The sequence below is a fragment of the Leptonotus elevatus genome, chromosome 20, assembly GCF_054856555.1.
Source record: "Leptonotus elevatus isolate MCC_2025b chromosome 20, RoL_Lele_1.0, whole genome shotgun sequence".
Lineage (NCBI taxonomy): Eukaryota > Metazoa > Chordata > Actinopteri > Syngnathiformes > Syngnathidae > Leptonotus > Leptonotus elevatus.
Window position 1 is genome coordinate 760309 of NC_141258.1, and position 22625 is coordinate 782933.

The 22625-nt window shown below is 46.7% G+C and overlaps 1 protein-coding gene across 7 annotated transcripts in view; it reads right to left on the minus strand.

Annotated features, from left to right (window-relative positions):
* Positions 1–55: 55 nt before the first annotated feature.
* The window catches only part of LOC147156276 (zinc finger MIZ domain-containing protein 1-like), a 60686-nt gene continuing 38116 nt past the window's right edge, over positions 56–22625 (minus strand). Inside the window, exons 3-24 of one of the 7 annotated variants that reach the window (XM_086064635.1) lie at positions 19134–19251; positions 17473–17586; positions 16841–16946; positions 10829–10864; positions 8649–8784; positions 8438–8552; positions 8138–8355; positions 7759–7960; positions 7429–7692; positions 7161–7343; positions 6990–7067; positions 6734–6902; positions 6522–6663; positions 5523–5733; positions 5348–5453; positions 5031–5200; positions 4880–4947; positions 4715–4783; positions 3699–3934; positions 3467–3624; positions 2513–2791; positions 56–2135 (exon numbers count right to left, since the gene is read on the minus strand). In XM_086064635.1, the coding sequence (XP_085920761.1) occupies positions 2028–2135; positions 2513–2791; positions 3467–3624; positions 3699–3934; positions 4715–4783; positions 4880–4947; positions 5031–5200; positions 5348–5453; positions 5523–5733; positions 6522–6663; positions 6734–6902; positions 6990–7067; positions 7161–7343; positions 7429–7692; positions 7759–7960; positions 8138–8355; positions 8438–8552; positions 8649–8784; positions 10829–10864; positions 16841–16946; positions 17473–17586; positions 19134–19202 (3237 nt within the window). In that variant the 5' untranslated portion in view covers positions 19203–19251 and the 3' untranslated portion in view covers positions 56–2027. Of the gene's footprint in view, positions 2136–2512; positions 2792–3466; positions 3625–3698; positions 3935–4714; positions 4784–4879; positions 4948–5030; positions 5454–5522; positions 5734–6521; positions 6664–6733; positions 6903–6989; positions 7068–7160; positions 7344–7428; positions 7693–7758; positions 7961–8137; positions 8356–8437; positions 8553–8648; positions 8785–10828; positions 10865–13235; positions 13346–16840; positions 16947–17472; positions 17587–19133; positions 19252–22625 lie in introns of those variants that run through there. The other 6 variants (XM_086064633.1, XM_086064636.1, XM_086064634.1 and 3 more) reach the window with 6 other exon arrangements.

Here is a 22625-nt window from a genome sequence, read left to right on the forward strand (position 1 = left end):
TTATAGCATTAGTTTAAAAATAAAAACAACAAACTTAACAATTTTCCACTTCCAGTAGAGGGGTTGCAAGCTTTTTTTATTATTCGGAGGAAACAATGCACATTCCCAGGGAACATGAATACATTTCTGTTCACGTCTCTATATTCATTTACATATATACAAATATCCTTAGGACACGTGACCTCGCTTTGCCATGGACATTATTGCCAGGCTATTCACGTTTCATTTTTATGTATTTTGTTATATTTTTCTTTAAAACAAGACCCTTTAATGTGATTGTGCAACTACAGATTGAGGTCACACAAAAGTGGCTCACCTGTATGCAAGGAAAAAAAACATGAATTCATCCAATATTTCCATTCAAACAGTATATAAAATATAAAATGATGTGGCAGTGTATAGTCTTTTGTTGTTGTCAGTGTGCTGAACTGGAAGAAGTGATTTAAATGACATTTTAAAAAAGAGGCTACAATGAGAGACAATTGCTTTCTAGCCTTAAAGATGAATAAAAAAGTAAAAAAATAAATTACAAAAAAGAGTAAGAGGGTGAAATTTATATTGTAAAAAAGACACATTTTTTAAAATGTCAAACAAAATAAACAATACCGTGAATTGCTTTAAAATATGCTCTTTAAAATACCATTGACAATAATGATATTCACATTACATTGAAAGCCAGCAAGCACAAAAAAAAGTGTGTAAGTACAAAATAAATTAACAAAAAGAGGGGGAATTTATATGGCAACAAAAATGGCAATAACAATAATTATGACAGTGAGATATTGAATTTCTAGAATTACAGATGAATTAAAAAGCAACAACAAAATACATTAAAAAAACAAACAGGCGACACCATGGGTCAACAAAAAGGCAGAACTTTCATGACGCACAATTTATTAATTAAAAAGACAGGCTACAGTGAGAGACATCAACTTTCTAGCCTTACAGAAAAAATATGAATAATAAAAAAAACACACAAAATAAATTACGACGAAGAAGACGATAGGTATGACCTCCACAACTCCCCGACATCTTTTATGACAAAAATAACCATCTTAAATGCTTTTTAAAAATATTCTTTTGAAATATACGCCCGACACATGTTGAATTATTGTATTGACAACAATTGTGATTGCACTGAATACCAGCAAATAAAGAAGGATTTTCAACAACGTTCAGTATCTCTGACAGGCTTTTGTGTTTCTTTTAAACAACTACAAATAAAAATAATAATGTTGCTTTGTGATCAGACAGACAGCAAAGAACTTTTGTGTGGTTCATGTGAGGAACGACGGACAAATCAACTTTTTGTTTTGTTTTGTTTCTTCATTGACATGATAGAAAAATATTCACATTGATATTTACAGCCGCAATAGTATTTTGTAGAAAATAATACATTTGCATACTTCTGCTTCAAACGGACACAGTGAAGGAACGGTGGCACAAATGCTGCCTTTGCCACGGGTCAACTTCAAACACGCACGCACGCACGCACGCTTTGGTGAGCAGTTTCCCAAAACGGGAATGCAACAAGAAGGAAAGAACGAAAAATCCCGAAAATGGATGCGCCGGCCAATTGCAGCGACGTCCCGCCTTTCACGTTTTAGTGTTTTCAAAAATGCAATAAATGTTTGGCACATCATCGAGAAGGCTGGCAAACTTTCTTTTGGATTTCCGCCCATGTCAAATGAATCCAAATATTTTGGAAATTGGGCGTCAACGGCAAAAAAGTGCTGCCAACTTCAACGTTTTGTGACTTTTGGAGGGCAAAACGAATGAGAATGCGTACGTTGTGCTTTGGAAGTGAGACGCGCTTCCGGTCTCGGATGATGATTGCGAACGCTACAAGTGGCCAAGTGGAAATAGCTGCACACGTCAAGTCTTTGTTTGTTGAAATGTCTTTTTTTGAAGCAAAACTATACAAGAGGAAGAAGAGAAGGGGAGTGCATCTTTGTTGTGTTTGTCAAGTACGGAGCCTTTTTGTTTGTTTGTTTGTTTGTTTGTTTGTTTGTTCACGGCGAGCCTCCTCAGTTGTTTTCAAAGAGCGACAGGAGGTCGTCGTTGCTATTGCTGGGGAGGTCCGGGGGGTCCAAGTAGGACAACAGCTCGTCCGGGTTGGCCAGCTCGGGAAGAAGCTGCGGTGGGGTGGGAGAAGAGGAGGAGTGAAAACCAACAACTGACATATTGTGCTTGCAAAAGTGTGCACACCCGCACGGAACAAGGGAAACCGGCTGTGTTCGGAAGGAAACGATAACTCACTCTGAACAGTTGGGTCAAAAGTAACACAATTATGGATACAAAAAAATGGTACCAATGCACTTGATGCGTCAATTTGACCCAATTTTCTGGGTTGTTTTATAGAAAGTTTTGACTCAAAGTTGGGTCAAAATGAGCCAAGTAGAGGATCTGTCCAACGTTGACCCAGAATTGGGTTATTTTTGACCCTACTGTTTTTAGAGTGCATCCAACTACTCATCCATCCATCCATCAATAACACACCGGTGCGACTCACGTCTAAAGAAGGTTCTGGCATGTCGGAGCCGGCTTGGCTGTCCAAACTGCTGGAGGTGTTGAAGGTGAGGTCGCCGTGGGGGTGCGGGTGGCTGTTCGGACCGGGCTGCTGCTGCTGAGAAGGAGGGGGGGGCGGCGGGGGTTGCCGCGATGGGGGCGGAGGGCCGCCGTGGTGGAGCTGCTGTTGCTGCTGCCCCGATTGGCCGCCCGGATGCGGCGAGCCGTGCATGCTCTGCTGCAACGTGCCATGCGACGGCTCGTTGACGGACGAGTGAGGTATCTGCAAAGGGGCGGAGCGGAAGAGGAAAATTGCAAAAATACAAGACACGCTATTAAAAATGGATGAAGATGTACAGTACTTTATCCATGAGGAGACTAAGGGCAACAGTGAATTTCTGACTGGTCAAAACAACAGTAGTAGCGCAGAACGAGGTTTCCTGTATTTATTTCTCCACTATGAGGAGACAGATTTTATCCAGGAGGAGACTAAGGGCCACTACAAAATTGTGAAAGCCACTTTGCATTAAGCGTATCAGTCGGACAGAGACATGCTGACAACGGTGGTGCAAAATGAGACTCCTGCATTTACTTGTCTACTCTCTACATTAATGTTTACCTTTCCTACAAGGGGAGATTAAGGGCAACTGTGAAAATCAAATAGCCACGTGGCATTGAATCATATTTGTTGCATCAAGACACACTGACAACAGTGGCGCAGAACAAGGCGTCTCCTAATTTTCAGAAACGTTATCCAAGAAGAGACTAAGGGCATCAAACTGAAGACTGTGGCAAAACGCAGTTAGGACAGCCTCCAAGGGGAGACTAAGGTAAGCATGCGGCATTGAACTGAGACACACTCACAATAGTGATACAGGACAAGCATCTACAATATTTACTTCCCCATGGTAGCTGGAAATGTTATCCAAGATGAGACTAAGGGCAAAACCCAACTCACCGAGTCGGGCACGGCGTGACAAAGAGGCTTGTCGGAGCTCATCAGGCCGCCAGGCATGTCGGGCGGGTGCGACAATTGGGGCCCGTGCATGAAGTCGTTGACAGAGGTCGCGCCCGGCGTTCCGTGCGGGAATTCAAAGTTGCCGTGGTAACTGTTGCCTAGGAGAGCGCGGCACCACAACGTCAGACCACTTTCAAGCTGCGCGGGGTTTGTTTGTTTGCGGACGTCCTACCTTGGGCGGCGTATTCGCCGTTGTTGGCCGCTTGCTGCGAGGGGTACGGCGAGGGTCCGGGTCCCAGCTGGGCGATCATGTCGGTCACGTTGGGCATGACCATCTGGCTGGGGCTCATGGTCTTGAAGCGCTTGGCCAGAGGAGCGTCCGGGTCCTCCTTGATGTGGATCTCAGACTTGACGGCCACCGGCCGCCAGCTGCACGTCGGGTCGATCGTCACCTCCTCCAACTCCGAGCTGAATCACGCAAAGACAACAACGCGAGTAATCGCAAACCATCGGAAATGCCGGCGCAGGGTGGGCGGAAAACGCACACGCGATACGATGAAATCACGTTTTTAGAACAATAGACAATATCATTTTTTAAAAATGTAAACACAACAATGGAAATACATTCATATAAATCATACATAATATTGGCGATATATATGTGCGTAAAAATATATACTTAATAAATAAAACTACTACATAGTGAGACATTTATAATGCAAATGACATGTCAATGTATTATGCAAATTTAATTTAAATATATGAAAGGACATAATTATCTATAATTGTATGCAATAATAATAATAATAATGACAATGGTGACATGTATAATAAATACACATTTTTATTATAGCATTAGAGTTATATAAGTGATGCAATATGAACACACCCTACATGAGCAATAAATAAATAAATAAATGATACGAACATAAAAAAATAGATATATGTATTTTTATTTTGTTCTTTAATATTTAGGATGAATATATTATTTTCATTTGTTTTAACTTTTTACATACGTTTAAAATAATGAAAAAAATGAATAAAAAATTACTACTAATAATAATAGAGGTTGCATAACAAACAATAACTATATTGTAAGCATACATAAATCCAAATATGTCAAATGTCCAATAAAACATGTGCATTATATTTAAATATTTATTTTATTAGCATGCCACCATATGTCTATATTTTTACAGAAAAATGTGTGGATTATGAAAATTAAAAATGGATGATTTAATGCCTTACTTCTGAATGGCGTTCAAGATGCCCCACATAAACTGGTCCACCTCCAGCCCTTCCAACAACGCCGTTTTACTGAGGAGAAAAAAAGAAAGAAGACCAATTGGAATCCATCATTCCTAATACGATGCTGTTCTTTTTGGGGGATTTCTTTTGGTGCCGTAAACGTACTTGCACACAGGACATCGCCACGTGCCCCGCTCACAGTTGAGTTGGAGATACGATTCCAAATCGAAACACTGCAACAAGTCACCGCGATGATTTTAGTTGTTGTTGTTGTTTTTTTTGATGCTGCCGTGTCATTTGTCGGACCGGACGTCACCTGAACGTGCTTGCAGTCGTGTCCTCTGGCCGGCAACTGGATTCGCCGGAAGGTGATGGGACATTTAAGCGACACCTTGATGGCCGTCTGCTCCACGCCGTCCTCGCCGTTGAGGGCGGCGTTGCCCGCCGCCGACGACGCCGCCGCCACGCTGCTAAAGTTCCTCTTGACTGTGAGAAATAAGAATGAGAAGTGAATGAATGAAGTGTCACTCGAGAAGCGGTTGTCCGTTCTCGGTGTCCGTTCGTGGTCCGTTCGTGGTCCGTTCGTGGTCCGTTCGGTGTCCGTTCGTGGTCCGTTCGTGGTCCGTTGCTTACCTTTGGTGATGCAATGTTCTGCTGGCAAGAGCCTCTTCTTCAGCAAACCCTGGAGGACGGAGCGGACCGACGGTCTGTGGACCAGCTGCAGCACGAACAAGTGCGACTGCGGGAGGAAACGCAAACGTCAGCAAAAGCTCGGCACGGGAGCCATTTTTTCTGTTTGCGCCCTTACGCAGCAGCAGGCGGTGACGGTGATCTGGATGGTGTTCCTGCCCGGCTGGCAGACGTGCTTCAGGTGCAAGGGCTTGTGAGAGGTCTTGTTGTCGCCGCGCTCGATGGTGAGCGGCGTGGCGTTCACGCTGACCTGAACCGAGGCCGGCCAGTTGGTGTTCATCTGCCGATCCTCGTGGTGGTAGCACTTGAACTGCAGCTCAAGGTCCGACCTGGAACCGGGAGCGCAACGGTGCGTTCATGCTCAGGACCTCGGTTGGGTTAAGCAAAAAGTACAATGAAACGAAGGGACAGCCGCCTGTGGTTTGACAAGACCAGAATTCAAGTATTGGGACACGGACCAGCAAATATTTTGATGGTACTTTAACCTGGTCTTGGTCTGCCTCCCTGGGTCTTGAACTTAGTCTTGACTCTTGGTTTGGTCTCAAGCTGTCTTCTTCACGGTCTCATTATGTATTGGCCCTGTTTTTGACTTGGCATTGGTCTCGACCCGTTTTGTTCAAGACCCCGACTTGGTCTCACATTGCCTTGTTCAGGCTTTTGGATCCTTCTTGTTCTCTACTCTGTCCTAGCAAGTCTTGCATTGCCTTGGTCTTGGTCTCGATCTGCCTTGGTTTTCTTCCCGACTTTGTTTTGGTTTCTCCACTCGGCTTAGTCCTGGTCTTCTTCTCATCTCACTTTGCTTTGGACTGGGTCTTGATCTGTCTCACATTGCCAGGGTTTGTTGTTTGGTGTAACATCGTCTCATCTTGGTGTCAATTCATCTTTGTCTCGCTTTTAACTCTGACTTAGCTTTGACCTCTCAGTCTTGGTGGCCATCTTCCTTCTGGGCCTAACTTGGATTCAACTCCTCAAAGTCTTCCAATTGTTTCCGTCCCGTTTCACGCACTCTGGCCGACGGCGGTCACCCTCAACGTGTCCTATGAATAAACTTGACTTCTCGCACAAACCGTCCCTCAATCCAAAGCCTCGCCGTTGACCCGATGACACGCGGTCTTACCTCCACATGAGCGTCTGGTGCACCGAGGGCCGTAAGTGGAAGACGTGATTGCTGACCGCGAGGTTATGCTCCAGCCTGAAGGGCTCCAGGACCACCCCGTCTCGCACCGGGAAGGTGAGACGCAGCTCCTCGCTGTGGTTGGCTGCAACGCAGGACGAGCGGTCAGACTCATCACAAAATGTCCTCTGTGCAAAAAAGGAGACGTTACTAACCGGGCGGTGGCGGAATAGAAGTCATATTTGGTTTGACGTCAGGAGGAAACGGCGGCTTCACGTCCTGATTGGGTGACAGATACGGAGGGATGTTGCTCCCCGGGGTCATTGGGGGGGTGGGGTTGCCCGGTACCGGGGAGTGCGGGTAGTTGCCCATCGGTCTGGGCGGCTGAATGGCGGGAAAAAAAAAATGAGAATGTTGAAAATCACAGGACTTCCCAAATGCATAACTTGAGAGTGGATCGTGTGCACTTACCCCGCTCATGTTACCCTGGTTGTACTGGTAAGCACTCCCGGGAAAGTTTGTGGTTTGGCCATTGAAAGGCGGCTCTTGCTGTTATTAAACCAAAAAACGGAAGCAACAATATTAGAACTTTTTCCCAGCAGTCGGTACACGTCCCCCAAAAGGGCGAATCGGCCGGCGTACCTTATAATATTGTCCCATGGGGCCAGTGGGCGGCGGATATTGGGACTGGAGTTGCTGCCCCGGCATCCGTTGCCCGGGGTAGTTGCCGGGCGGAAGCGGCCTGGAAGCGTTGGGTGCGGGGTACTGACCCTGCTGGCTCGGGAACTGGCTGTTCGGTCCATACTGCTGCCCGCCGTAGTTCGGCTGAGATTTAGAAAGAAAGTCAAGATTGAGCAAAACAATTGGGGAAGTAGAAAGCAATTCCAGGCTGGGGGGCTTTCGCACTCACCTCCCCCGGGTAGGGTCTTTTCATGGCCTGCATCGGCACGCCTTGAGGTCGGGGTCCCGCGTAGCCTTGCTGGGGCATCCGTTGGCCGTGACCTCCAAAGGGCCCCATGCCTTGGCCCCTGGGCTGGCTCATCCCCATCGGGGGGCCGCTCATGCCGGATGCATTCATGTTCCCGGGGAGGGACGGGGGCCCACGTGGTCCCGGCTGGTTGATGAACTGGCTGTTGTAGGCCTGGCTTGGTCCCATCTGGAAGGAGGAGCTCATCTGGAAGACAAAACGCGGCTCGGTCAGCATCGGAGCGGCGTCGAACGTTTGGTCACTGCCTCTTACTGGTCCGTATTGGTTCATGTCCTTGTTCTGGGTCTCCTGCAGGGCGGCGACAGTGGCGGTGGCAGTGGCGGTTGCCGTGGCGGCGGCGGCGGCGACGGCTGCGGCAGCGGCCGCCGCCGCGGGCTGGCTGAAGTCTGACGGCGGGCGCGAGTGTGGAGGCATGCCCATGCCGCCGGGGCCAGCGTTGTGGCCCCCGGGGTAGCTTGAAAACAAACGCAACTTACTCAGTACAACTTACTCTTTCACCGGGGGGGGGGGGGGAAGAACTCATGTGTTACTGGAATTTCCGTTCTTTCTAAAATGTGATTTGAGTTACGAGCATGTTCACGGAACAAAATCAAATGAAACTTTAAATTGAGCATGCCCAACACCGACTCACTTGCCAGCGAAGCCCCCGCCGCCGGCGTAGTTGTGCCGTCCGTACATGCCCTGCTGCATGTAGGACTGGTTGGCGTTGCCTTTGCTGGGGAACTGCTGCTGAGGGCCGCTGAACTGAGGCGGGTTCATGCCAGGACTGTTGGCGGACATCCCCGAAGCCATCGGGTTGCCGCCCGGGTTCATGGGATTGTTGCTGTTGCTCATGGGATTCCCCAAAACCTGCGGAGGGTCAGCGTGGACAGATTACAGGACGGTGTTGGTCAGCGCCGGCTGGCCAATCGTTCGGGAACGGAGTTGTCACCTGACTCTGCGAGGTGTTGGTGACGCCCCAGACGGTGGTCACCACCGACAGAGAACCCGGAGGCTGGTTGCTGTTCGGTTGCCAGGGGACCGAGTCGTAGGGAAAGGAGCCATCTCTGCGGGGGAATCAAATTGGTCATTCCTGCACACATTTGCCGCCTGATGCAAATCCGGATCTACGAGGAAGGCAAACGTGGGGTTGCGGGACCGACCCGTGCGAGAGGCCGGGCTTCATGGAGCTCATGGGGGGCTGCATGGGCACTTTTCCCGGCGGCTCGTTCTGTCGGCTCTTTTGGTGACGCAGCAGGAGGAGGCGTCCCAGTTCTTCGCACCACGACGACAGAAGAGCTGCAAAGGAAGCAAAAGACAACCATCACACGCGTGACCTCTTCCAAGGCACAAGATTGTTTTGGAGCATCATTGATAATTGCCTTTATGCATCATTTATTGATAAATCCAAAGTCATTCACTGCAATGAACTGGAATCCAACGTTTCACTACATCTATGACTCCATTTGGCCACTAGGGGTCACTGGAGGCCTGAATCCTGCACACCCCTCTGCCCCCACTTCCTTCCTCTTCTCCAGATGACTAACTAATGGACACCTGCTCTCTTGTCAATTCCACCTTAACCGGCCCCTTGCCCGACCTCCACCCGCCCGCCCGCCCCCGAACCCGTGTCCTTTCTGGGTCCTGACACAAACAAAACACCTGCAGCCATCACCTCGCACAACACACAGCCCAAGAAGAAGAAGGAGAACAAGAAAAATAATTGTCAAATGTAACCAATTGAACCCCAAAACAAACACAAATTGCTAGCGTAAAGGTAAAACAACGCGACGCTAATTAGGCGAGGCGCAGATGTGCTCGCCGTCTACCTCGGCTCACCTGAGGCCCGTTCAAGGCGGGCGGCGGTGGGATGAGGGCCCGGGGGAGGTCATAGACCGAAAGGGTCGGGTTCAGGCACCCTGCGGGCTCATTACAAGCGACCATATGTGCAAGTGCGCCGCCACATTTGGAAACAAAGTCGCCTTGCTTGAGATAAATATGGGAACGCCAGTAATTTCTTTTGGAATAAAAAAAAAAAGCACTCTATTATTGTACTTAATAAAAACACACACTAATGACACAATTAATCAACATTTACACATAGTTTTCGCTACCTTTTTTGCTTCAGTCGATTGGGCATTGTGCCCCTCCTTCTGGTGTGCACACCGTGGCCACTTGGGGGCACTATAAGACGGATATAAGGTGGAACCTGCGTATTTGTGGTTCAGCATTTGCACGTTATTCGCAGAAACACCTGTTTTTTGTTGATCCTTTTGGGTGGGCCGTTTTTCCCTACGACAATTAATAATGAGAGGGATCCGATTTTGAGTCATACTCTGTTGCAAAGAAACAAAAACGTGACTGGAATATGCGCCATCTTTCACGGAGGAAAGTGAGTCTTGTTTTATTTGCATGTTTGTGTTCAAATGTTCATGGCTTAAAGGATCACGAGAGCGCCGCACTGATGCTATTTGTTAGCCTGCCTGCTGTTTTGCAACGTTTTGCTAGCATTACGCCACGCATACGGCGCTCGTATCTTGAAACTTAGCTTGAAAAAAAAAAGGCATCTCGTATCTCAAGGTGCCAGTGTGCAATTTGTTGACACATCCGGTTGGGGTTCAAGTTGATTTGTCATCTACTCGATTACACGGCATTGCAGATATGACCAGTGGCGAAACGTTTCAGCAACTTTCCAGTGACTCAACAAGGCAACAATATCAACACATTTGTCTTCTGCTTGGATTCACGTGTGTTTGTTTCCCTACTTTGCCACTGAAATGGAAAATCAATAAATCATCATTTCTATTTTCAATAATTATATTTATTTATAATTTGTAACTTATAACTACTTTCATTCATTTTTATTATTGTTTATGATGATGTCACTGTGCTGATGAGCTGTGGCAAACCGCATGATTCTCCTGCCTTGTTCTATTTGCTGTGAATATGATGATGATTATAATTTCTGATGAGTGATACTCAGCAAAGTGATCAAAATCTAGAGTTTTTGTATGCGTCTCAATGAAGGCCCTTTTATGGCCAAAAGCTGAATAACCCCGCAAGCAGAAACTTCTACCTTCCTTGGACTGCTTGGGATGAAGCATGAAGCAGGCAAAGGCTTTGGACACACAAGATCACGCGTGTGACATGCTCCACACTGCAGCCGCAGCAGCACAATCATCCAAATCCAACAAAAAGCACAACGACAGCAATACGGCTCATGGCATGGTTGCACGCGGTCACACTGTACACACGATGACGATGACGATGATGATGAAGAGGAGGAGGAGGAGGAAGGAAGGAGGGAAGTGTGTATGACAGCTTCCTGACACACAAGCAGTACCTGAGTCAGACTGACACCTCCTGCAGCAGTTGGTTTCTGTAGGGTTCAAATTTTACATTTTTACTGGACTGCGCATGCACACGCACACACAAACACGCTATGTAGCGATCTACTTTCTAAGTCATACCCGAAATGACAGCTGTCAAATGTATCATTCTCGAATGTCTGGCAAAATAACAACTTTGTTTGTGTTCAACAATATAAGCAGGGGTGGGTGAAAATATTGATCGTTAATACTCTTCTACCTGAATTCCGCAAATCCTCAGAATCAACTCGCCTCCTGGCCATTGGGGGGCGCTGTTGGTGTGATTAGCATTATTTGGACAGACGCCGCATTCGTTGTACATTTTTAAAAACTGTTAACTTGTACTCTATTATTAATTAGTATTTCCACTTCTTACGGGTTTTATGTCAAAGTATTTAAATCAAAATCAAATCAAATTGAATTCCAACCTAAAGAATCAAAATCAAAAAAGTACTGTGCTCTGGTCCGTTTTGTCAAGTAGCGCCAGAGGGCAAACGCTAGCCATGCCAGTTATACAAACCATACAACACACATGTATTTGTGACATTATCGTGAATGTGTCAAAGAGTTGTGCTCTTGTAAAAGTAATTTGGTTTCGCAAGCACCAACAAATGAACGTTCACAAGAAACACGGCTTAAAAGTGATCCTTTCACATCCAACTGCTCCAAAATGGCCGACAAATCGTTGCTAACCGCAATGATGCAATCGTTCAATGTGAAAATGACGGCAAAGTAAATTGAGAAAATTCCCTGGAAGGAATGTTGCTTGCAACAGCAACGGCGAGACATTCCCCAAAAGCCAAATGTGTGAATTCCTCCCGTGGCCGGCACCGACAGTATCTGCGGGCTGACGGCTATAAAGCCATCAAGTGGCAAGAGTCTGGCTGGAAACGGCGCCTCAAGTAGGTCAGCGCGACTCCCACAAGATAATGGAGGCCATTTTGACCCCTGGTGCGCAAGTGGGTCAAACGCGGCAGTCAGCTGTTGCCGCCATCATGCCGGCGGCGGCCACTCAAACGCCGTCACGCTCATTTGGAGACTTTTTTTTTTGACCGCGATCAGCTTCCTGCTTGCTTGATTTTCTTTGCAAGCCCACTTCTAGGAAGACTATTAAAAAACAACAACATCAATATTGTCACGCATTTACTGCGAGACAAATGTTCAAAGTGACAATCGACAAATGGATTGATTTTGGTGTCAATTTTAGAAGCACTAAAGAAAAAGAAAAGAAAGAAACACTGCTGATGCTGCACTATTTGATAATTAAATCTAACTATTAACTTTATACTTTTTGTAGCATAAATTGGGTTGAATTAATTGTTGAATTAAACTCAAGTTTAATGCCTGCACTAACATCGAGAACCTCTAGGGGCACCTCGTTGGATCCATTTTCTTAAGCGCTTGTCCTCACAAGGGTTGCTGGAGCCTATCCCAGCCGGCTTCAGGCAGTAGGCGGGGTACACCCTCAACTGGTTGCTGGGTTCTTTTTAAAAATAAAATAAAAATAGACAAAAACAGGCAACTATTAATTATGGTACCATCCTAAAAACAAAACCAACTGTTGATGTTACACTTTCCTAAAAAGAAAACAAATTGATCTTTTTCAATGGATTTGCTCAAAAGTAGACAATGTTGAACTTTGCTGAAAGGAACTCCAACAATACATGTTCACTTATTCTAAAAGTAAGACCTTTTAATGTTGCACTTTCCTAAAATGAAGACAAATGACCGATGCTTTATTTTCCCAAAACAAAGAAACTTTGCTGTTGAAACGTCTTCGAAACAAGACATGTTGATGTTACACTTTCCTAAAAAGCTGACAAATTCATGACGTGCTTTTCCTCAAAAGAAGACAAACTGCTGCTGGATGATGCACTTTGGCAAAAAGAAGAAGCCACTAATTGCTAATAATTTGTAATCGTGTTGAGCAGGTCGCAACAAACGGCGGCGGCCGCTTTTCCCTCCGCTGATGCCGGCAGCTCATTTTCAAACCCTTCCGTAACATTAACATTCTTCGCGAAAACCCCCCGCTGCCCCCTTCCGCCTGGTTTCCCCGAGCATCCCGAGGCAATGCCTCCTCCATCGCTCTGACCGCCTGCTGCACAATGAGCATCAATTATTCATGGCTGGCTTGTTTAAAAAAAAAAAATAATAAAATAAAGAAAGGGAACAGCAAAGCCAATCAGAGATGGAGTCGTCGTTACACTCGCTACCGGCTCCCGTGCACATAAAAGACCCCCGAGAGAAGCCGGGAGGGAATAACAGCAGAGCAGCAGAGGGCCGCCATGTTTGTAGTCCAAGAGGAGGAGGTGACAAATGATCTGGAAGGTTTGAAGATGAGGAAGGAGAGAAGGAAAGAGAGAGAGTCAAGAGAAGCTTTACCTCCTCACCTCCGTCTTGATGCGGCTTCCTTTTTCCTGTCTAGTGATCCATTGCACGCTCTGGCAACGCACGCATCCGCTCTCACGCGCACTCACGCACTAGCAGCGAAGCCTCCTCGCCAGCAGGCAGGCAAAAAAAGCAGGCGAGGGGAGGGCAAGAAGGAGCAAAGGAAGGAAAAAAATGCAGGCGGCTCACATTTCAAACTTGCAAAGAGGGGGTGGTGCCTAATGTGCTCGAGTCAGACTGTCTGCGCTTTGGCTGCGTTCCAGTTACCCGAACCAACCCCCGCAACCCAATCTGATTAAAAAAGAAAAAAAGAAGAAGAAGCAACATTTAGCATAAAAAAAAAGAAAGAAAAAAACAATCGTGACTGACTTCATCCATCACAAGAGTAATTAAAGGGCAATGCAGGCGGAGGAGGAGGCGACTTCCTGTTGGACAAGGGGGAGGAGCCAATTACAGCTCATGAGGCTTGGATAAATAATGACACAAGCAAGAGCAACATGGACGCAGCAAGCACCGCGGGCGTCAAATGTCACGCGCACTCTCGGACGGCGGTGGAATAAGAATTAAGCGTGATACATGCCTTGTCATCCATTTTGGCGATAGAAATTGACGTCAAAGTGCCTTCGGGCTCGCATTGCCAACGAGGTGTGACTAAACTGGAAAGCAGGTGAGCCCTGATGTTTGCATTGCAAACCTGGAGGGCTAATTCTGTTAGCCTGCATATGGCATTTTGCATTTTATGTTAGCATGAAGCTAGCTGACTTGTTATGATACACGGGAAAAAACGGTTGGGTCAGAAATAACCCAAAGTGGGTCAAAAAGGGGTATTGATTTTGTATTATTGGAACGACAGCAGCCGGGGACGATCCGCTTTTTTTGTGTTTTTGTAGTTCAAAAAAAGATTGATAACTCATAACGAAAACAGCTGGCAAACCTTGGGCGGTTATTTCCACATGTACGAGCCTCGGCCCGACCAATTACCACGCTGAAAAGCTTGTTTAGCCGCCCTTGTTTGTAGAACAACCCCCTCCCTCCCTCGCTTCCCCCCCCCCCCCTTCTTGTCCTTTCACTCTTCAGAAGGCAGAAATTCCAAGAGCCAGTTGAAGCGCAAACAATTGGGAGTGTACCATTCCCCAAAAATGCTAATGAAGGTTTTTGTTTTGGGGGAGCCCAACTGACAGCTATGGTGAGTGTACCCCCTGATGATGATGATGATGATGATGATGATGATGATGATGATGATGTAGCGGGCGGTTGTGAGGAAGGAGCCTACTTACTTTGATGCCCCCCCACGTAATCACGGATTAATAGAACCGGCTAATCTCGCTCACAAAGGGGTCACTGCTGGCAACCCTCCCCCCTCTTTTCCATCGCCCGCTCCGGTGCAATGCGCCCCCCCCCCCATCCCATTCAAGCTATCAGTTGTTCAAGTCACTAAATTACATGGCGGCCTTTTCTGGTCTTGTCAAGCGCATCTCCATTCAACAGTAAAAAGCAATTACACTTAAAGTAACACACACACATCCAGAAAAAATGGTCGTGTATGAAATGAAATATTTGCCTCCAAAAAGTTGTGCACACGCAAGCAGCAAAGGACGACCTCAACATCAAACAAAACAAAAAGAGGGCGTGAGCATTGATTTTCCACCCGTCATATTGCAGCGGCTGCCGACTGAATTTCACTAATTTGCCCAAAATGAAATCTGATTTGGTAAAGTGTGACGTTCCCAAGCGGTGTGACGGCAGCACACACTAAATAAGCCGTTAAATAACTCAAAAAGTTGGGTCGGTTCATTTTTGAACTAATTCAGTCAGGTTAGTCAATTAAGCCAAGGTTGGGTCAAATGAAAAACCCACAACACAACCCAGAAAATTGGGCTATCATGCGGCTTTATTCATTTGACTTCAGCCTAACTTTCTGAGTTGCTTAACCCAAAATGTTAGGTTCAGTTTGGACACAAATTAATCCGGTTATTCAATTGGCCCAAAACCGTTGGGTCATGAATAGCCCACAAATCAAGCCCAAAAATTGGGTTTTGATGAACAACGTCTTGGATTTTGCGTCTTGGATAAACAATGAGGGCTGCCGCATTATTAAAAAAGTTGAGCCCCCCTTTTCTCCTGCCACCTTTCTGGCCCTCGTCATGTGACTCCGGTTGCTGGGTAACGCCCCCACTGGGTGTCAGGGGGTCCGGTTCCTGGGGCCCTGTGGGGGGTGGGGTGGGGTGGGGGGGTTGAAGGACCATCTCCCTGGCTGCCACACAAGCGCCTTAACAACCTCCTTGACGAGCAAATGCGGGAAGGAGCCGAGGTCGCCGCGACGCTCCGGCAAACATGCAAACACCACACACAGGAAGCCCGGATCCTGGACTTGAACCCCCAACCTTAGAACTACTAATCTGCTTTGCCGTTAGACGACTTCCACTATTTCCGACATGAAACACTGGAAACATACTGTGAAGTTCTACCGATTGGCCATCATTTATTTATTTATTTTTAAAGGTGAGAGGCAGCTGACTGTCACATGACTGGAGTCACATGACTTGACTCAAGTCACATTTAGGTCACCAAGTGGGAACTTGGCTGAAGTTAGGAACGCCTCCACTCGGCTGAGATTTGAAAACAGCAACTTGGGACGAGCTTGAAACTTGAAGGCGAAGATGTGAACTTTCTTGTGACTTGCACACGCTGTCAAAGGGAAAGCGCGAATGTCCAAATATGGTCAACTTCACATGTTTTCCACTCATGGACTTTATGAAGTGGTCCGCCACGCCGTCTGTTATTTTCTCACATTTGAATCCATTGAAAAGGTTGACAAAAGCTTGAGAACAAAACGAACGTAAACTCCGCCTCTTTGCGGGAGCCGCGCCGCATTATGTTGCCTAATGATTGAAAGTCTGGGTTTTGTTGAAGTGAAAATAGGTTCGATACATTTGATCATCGGTTTTGTTAAAAAATACATAATAAACGTAAACGTTTTTTGGTCTGATCGCGGGAAAGCTGGCACCAGCGACGCGTTTGTCATTTCAATCAACTGCGTTTCTTTTTAGCGAGAAAATGATTTTGAGGTCATCCAGACTTGGCCCAGGAAGTTTTTGTCATTTTGGAGCATTCTCGCCGACTGCGAACGATACGGGACCCGTTACACGCAACAGACGATGGAAACCTGTGAGCGCGTCCGCAGATTTGATTTCCTCACGGAGCATTTAGCAAAACCGGCAGCCAAAGTTCATTTGGGCAAACGTCAAGAGATCGGAGGCCTCATACGTACAAAACCGTGACGGTTCAATCAGGAAGAGGAAAAACTCAAACGATTTGCTGCTTTTGAGGCCAAACAGGCGCAAACCACAAACCAAACAACTGAAAAGGAGGCAAAAGAAAAGAATCCGCCTCCACGTCCTCATTAGCATTCCCGACGCCTCCTCGCTAACGACATTAAAGCGCTCAAATCATCTTTCAGGGAAACCGGCGTGATGGTCCTCGTCACGCCTGTTGAATTTGTTTGCGAATGATCTGTGCCGGCACGAGGGCGCTCGACGGAGACGGCGGTTTGCGGCGTTTTGGAAGGTGAAGGTGGGAAGCGCGCAAAACGTTCTTACCTGCTGACTTGGGCGTGAACTTGTCCCGGTTGGCGGCGCACACGGCCAGGAGGCGGTAACCCAGGTCCAAGTCGAAGCCCTGCTGCGCCGCCACGCGGCTCACCACCTGAAAGCGGGCGCCACAACGTCACTCAAACGTGCACAGAAAACTGAAAATCCATTTTCAACTCTGCAGAGGAAAATTCAAATCACACAACATATGAAATATGCATTCCAGTCGTGTACATGAGAGCATTTTGCAAAATGCAATTTGGGAGTGAGTGTGAGAGTGTTTCAGTCGCTTCAGTGTTATGTGTGAGAGCGTTGCCTGCAAGTGCTTCAGAATAATTTAAGAGAACACGTCAACGTGTGAGACTTCCATTAGAGCGAATGAGAGCATTTCAAGAGTATGTATGAGAGCGCTTTGATCGTGATTGTGAGACTGTTTCACGAGTGGGATTCAGTAGCGCGTGTGAGAGCGTTTGGTTTTGTTGAAACGATGCACAAAACCAAATGAAAAAAGAAGAATCGGTTAGTAAATTTTGCGATAAACATTATTATTTTTTTAATCCAATTAATGGTTTCGATGAAACAATGGATTGTAGAGACATCGGATAAACGGCGAGACGCGATGAGGTGAGACGCGCGCTTACCGTGAGACATCCCATCAGGCTTTGCTCGAAGGGCCGCTGGAAGGCTCGCGGGTCGCCGCACCAGTCCAACAGCTCCGTCGCCGCCGTTTGGAAGTTGGACGGATTTTGTAAGTGCTGTGCAGCGGGACCACCCAAAAAAAAAATAATAATAAAAAGACAAAAGAGCTTTGCTTGTGTTATTTTGACATTTCTTTTGGTTTGTTTCATCCTTTTACCGTATTTAATGAATGAATCGGTCAAACCGACTGGCACCATAACGCTAAAATGAAAAGTCCTTCAAAACAGACTTTGTCCACGTTGAAAACAATTTTTGCACGCATTTTACAAAACCTTAAGTTCGCTTCTCAAGCGATTGTCTCCAAATGAAATGAGCCTAATTCGTCAGCACGGAGAAATTAGCAGCGTAATGATTTGGGATTTGGATTTTCAGGCTGACACGTTCCAATTTCCTCCACTTGATCGTCCCGTCGGCCGCTCATTCGTCATCGCTGCCACAAAATCAATTTGTCCTGAGCACCAAGAGGAGTTGGGGGGGCGGATTTGAAGGGGTATCAAAGTGTGGGGGTGGGGGCTACTTCGTGTCACCCTTCTCACACACAATGAGCTCAACGTGATTTATATTCCGTGACAACAAAAAAGTGCAAGTGAGCGACGACAGCTGGATTTCTTATTTGCGGTCCGTCTCATAAATATTGGGACATGGACGCGCTTGTCACCTTGCCGTCCCCAAACGAAAGCAACACGTTTTAAATGGAATTTGTTTGCAGACAACAAAGTAGTGTCCATGTCACAATATTTATGGATTGAATTTCTATTTTTGGACAGCTTGGATGCGGCATCATGCGGACAAGAGAAAGAGAGCTCATTGTTCCGAGTGCTCTCATTTGAATCATAATTGTATTTTTTTTAAATGGAGACCAATTGTCCCAGGTACAAGACGTCCTCAATTAATGGCGGTGGTTTGAAATGACGGCACATGCCCAATCACTTCATACCCGCTACACATTCGGCTAACTGGCAAACGCCGCTAACGTGATATTTCAATATTCATTCGTGCATTTAATGAATTCACTTGTGTTTACATCTTGCGGCTGTAAGCTATGCCATTAACAAAGTACAAAGAATTCAATTCATTGAAATCAGATTTTATTTTATTTTTTTAATTGGTTAAATGTGATTTTAATCATAAAAAATAAAGTTGGCATAATTACTGTCCATTCTGTACTATTCAAGTGTTGGCTGTGTGCCTTTAAGGGGTGTGGCCTGCTAATCACAATGACCACCAGTCAAACGTGGAGTGCCCCAGGGTTCTGTGTTGGGTACCCAAAATTTCCTTTCATTCTATTTGTTTTTCTGACTGTTTACATGCATGTTAAAAAGTGCAACATGTCTAGGTCAGAGGTCATCAGGTAGCCCTCACCCCGCCACTTCTACTAGTTTACCAATGATTTAGGACATTATGATTTACTAGGAATGTTGCCTAATCGATCATTTGAAAACATGAACATTTAACCATGACAGAGATTTATCCAACTGAAGGGTTGCATATTGATATTGATCTGTTTTGTAATAATGATGAAAACATGATCAGCGCCTTGACATAAATCAATATCAATAAAAACGTGTAAATGTTTTACTTCCAGTTCAACGTTTGCTCTCACCTGTTTGATACACTGCAGCCGGTCATTGGTCTGCTGTATGTGTCTGTCCATGGACTGGATGGAGTTCATGCTGATTGTCCCTCGGTGGCCACCTGCCGCTCTACCTGCCGCCCATCAACTGCAACACACGCACACACGCAGCATTGGCACAGGTGATCGTCGGCACACCCGCGCATATCGGGTTGAGAGAGTACTTTGTTGCAACGGTCAAACATGGTTTGCGTGGCGTAAACGTTGTAAGGTCAAAGGGCAAGGGTTAAGGTGAATGAAGTCATTTCATTACCGGTATGTTAATTTAGGGCCACTTTAAATAATTGCTTCGCTTCAGTTGAACAAATGATCGAGTTAAAAACGTCCGGTTGCACTAAATGAATTAGTGACATCACTCAAAGCTAAACTATTAGGTTGACAAATTGCTTCGATTTTGGGGAATTGCTCCGCTGTTTGATGCCTGCGTGGTCATGCTCCTCTGCGGCCAGCAGGTGTCTCCCTCGGCCCTCCCACAAGCCGGATGTTGCTCGCAGCCTTTTTACAAATCCTGGTCCGCCGCCGCCGTCGCTTGCCGACCGACCTTGTGCTTATTGATGAGCGCCTCCCTCTGCCCTTGCCCTCGCTCCCTGCCGCGCCTCTTCGCGCCTCACCCCAGGCTGAGCTATCGGAGGCCCCGCCCCCTCGCATCCATGTCGAGCCGTTTCAAATGCGTTCATTTGGCTGCTCATTGAGCTCTTTAAATCAAGGCTGGGAGGACACTTCAGCTTCAAAAAATGGAATAACACACAAAAAGATGCCTCTCGCTGAAATAAACGCCTGCTCCTCAAATAATGCCTGCTTCAAAAATAAATGATTAACCTTTATAGATACGTCACATTTAAATACACTCCTCCCCTTAACTTGATCATGTATCCCCTAAATAAACGCCTGCTCCTGAGAAGAAAAAAGTCCTCTACTCAAATGGACGCCTCCTCCTCAAATAAAAAAAAAAAGTCTACAAATTAGCACCCGCTGTTCAAATAAACACCTCCTCCAATTGATACCTTCCCCTCTAACACATCTACACTCACATAGACACCTTCCTCTCCAATAAATACCTGCTCCTTGAATAAACACCTCCCCTTCAATAAACAAGCCTGTCAACATACACACGAGCGTGCGCGCGTACACCTGTAAGGTGTGTTGACACGGGAGCAAGATGGCCGTGTCATCATCAGCGTGTGAGCATGCACGCGGCCAGTGAGAGGCAAGGTACGATTAATCGGCACCATCGCCCGCTAAAGCCTCGTGTGTGCGTGTGTGTGCGTGTGTGCGTGTGTGAGCACTTGAAGGCATGAAGGATCCGGCGGGAAAGATCCAGGTGTGTTTTCATGAACCATTGCCACATTTGTCGCAAGCAGCAAAAAGCGTCTGCAAATGTGGATGACTTCTATTGTTGCCTGACAGAATGCGCTCTAATCCCTCAGCAGGCTCCATCCAGATCTGCCACCGAGGAGAATATGAGCCCCCCCCCCCCCCCCCCCTTACGCACACTCACACCTCCCCACGCGGCTCCTGAACAGGCCTGGGAATGGATTTCTTTTATTTTATGTGGCTGGCGGTGCGGTGGCAAAATGTGAGTGAGGGCGGGCTCACGGGCACACACACTTCACTGATCCCGCCCCCCCCCCGACACCCCCCTCCTGAAATTCCTGCGGGAGCCCCACACACGTTGGAGAAGCACACAAGAGATTGTTCAGACATCAGGCGCATCTGCAGCGTGATTGCAAAAGAAAAATGGAGCACAGCGCTGGTGGTGGGGGTGGGGTGGGGTCGGGGGCGATTCCCCCCCGAGCCACCCCCGACTATTACTAGGCAAGGAAAACAAGACGGGCCAAAGCAATGTCCTCTCTAACCAAGTGTAACGCGTCACATAGCCCCGCCTCCTCCACGCCATCTCAAATGGTGAGCACGAAAGTCGACCAAGTGGATCACGCGTTCGCACAACACTTCGTCTCAATGGAATCATACAGTGCGCTAAAAATAGCATCAAATAAATACTGTATGCAAGGATGGGGGGGGGGGGGCATGTACAATTTCTGCTGTCAAATGAAGCAAATAAGAAGCCCTTCAGCGTGCACAAATACGCCATTTGTGCTGTTTTGCTTTGCAGCCACATGCCACAAATTGGCCTTCTGCTGATGACACGCAGTCAAAATGGGAGCATGCCGCACGACACAGATGGAAAGGACAGATAGCGAGTAGTTCATTCAAATGAGACGCAGGCCAAGAGAATTTAGGAGGAAAAACAAACAAACACCACAACAAACATGACATCATAAGAATACAATCGCATGGAAAGAAATAAAGCAAACTATGAAAGGAAAAGTGAATTTGAAAGAAAAATGTAAAAAAAAAAAGGTCAAGATGATCATATTAACAAATGATGATTTTGGCAATGTTTGAAAAGGTGCCGGCTGTGGCGACAGCCCGTGAGCCCGGCTAGCCATTGTGTGGCTAATCTCATTAGCGAGCGCCGACTGAAACCAGCACGTGCGCAAACACATTCATATCATGTAATTACCACAAAGCCGCTTTCAGGCCTTTTCTTTGCCTCCCTCCATTCATTGTTTTTCATGAACCCGCTCATTTTTGGGGTGACATTTATGCGGAAAAAAAAAAAAAAAAAGGAATAAAAAAAAAATTGATGCAGTTAACAGAGATGGAGAAAATGATGGAGAAATGTGACAAATGCTTTGCAAAAATATTACACTCCCTTCATACAAACTGATTTGTAATTGCCTTACAGATGCCACAAAATGGCGGAAAATGACTTTTTTCAATTAGACAAAGCTACGGCCTGATTCACGGAAGCTCCTCCCTTCACCTCAACATATTGTTTTGCCACTAAGATGCCACAAGGTGGCGCCAAATATTTTAAAACATTTCTTCTTATGTTGTGTTGATATGCTAAACATGACACAAAATGTCCTCCCCCAAGGAAATTGTTTGCGCTTGCTGTTACAAGGAAGAGTTTTGGTGTGCTTGTGCCGGTTCTTGTTGGCCAACTGAGCTGCGGATAGCAGCTCGCCATTAGGAGTCACTTTGTCCCCACGTAACCCCCAACCCCTGCCCCCCCCCCCCCCCCCCCCCCGACCAGCCAGACTTCAGCCTCCAATGGCCGTCGCCATGGCAACTGCCTTCATTCAACACTTGCAAATAATGAAGGCAATGCCTTTTCCATTTAAAGAAGATATGAGAGTCCATCGTGACTGTTTCATTAGAAGGGCTTAATAGTGCGATTGGTCCTCGGCGGAGCGCAGTCGCACGTTCAATTGCTCCGCGGGGGGGGGGGGGGGGGGGGGGTAACGGCGATACAACACACCTCATGAAATACGTTCGAGCACTCAGCGCGAGGAACTTGTTTTCACACATCGCATTCGCCGCCGACGTCAGTGTTGGTCAAATGTCGACCACGGAGAAAGGAACTTTGACTTGGACATCCAGCGCTTCGCAGTGCAG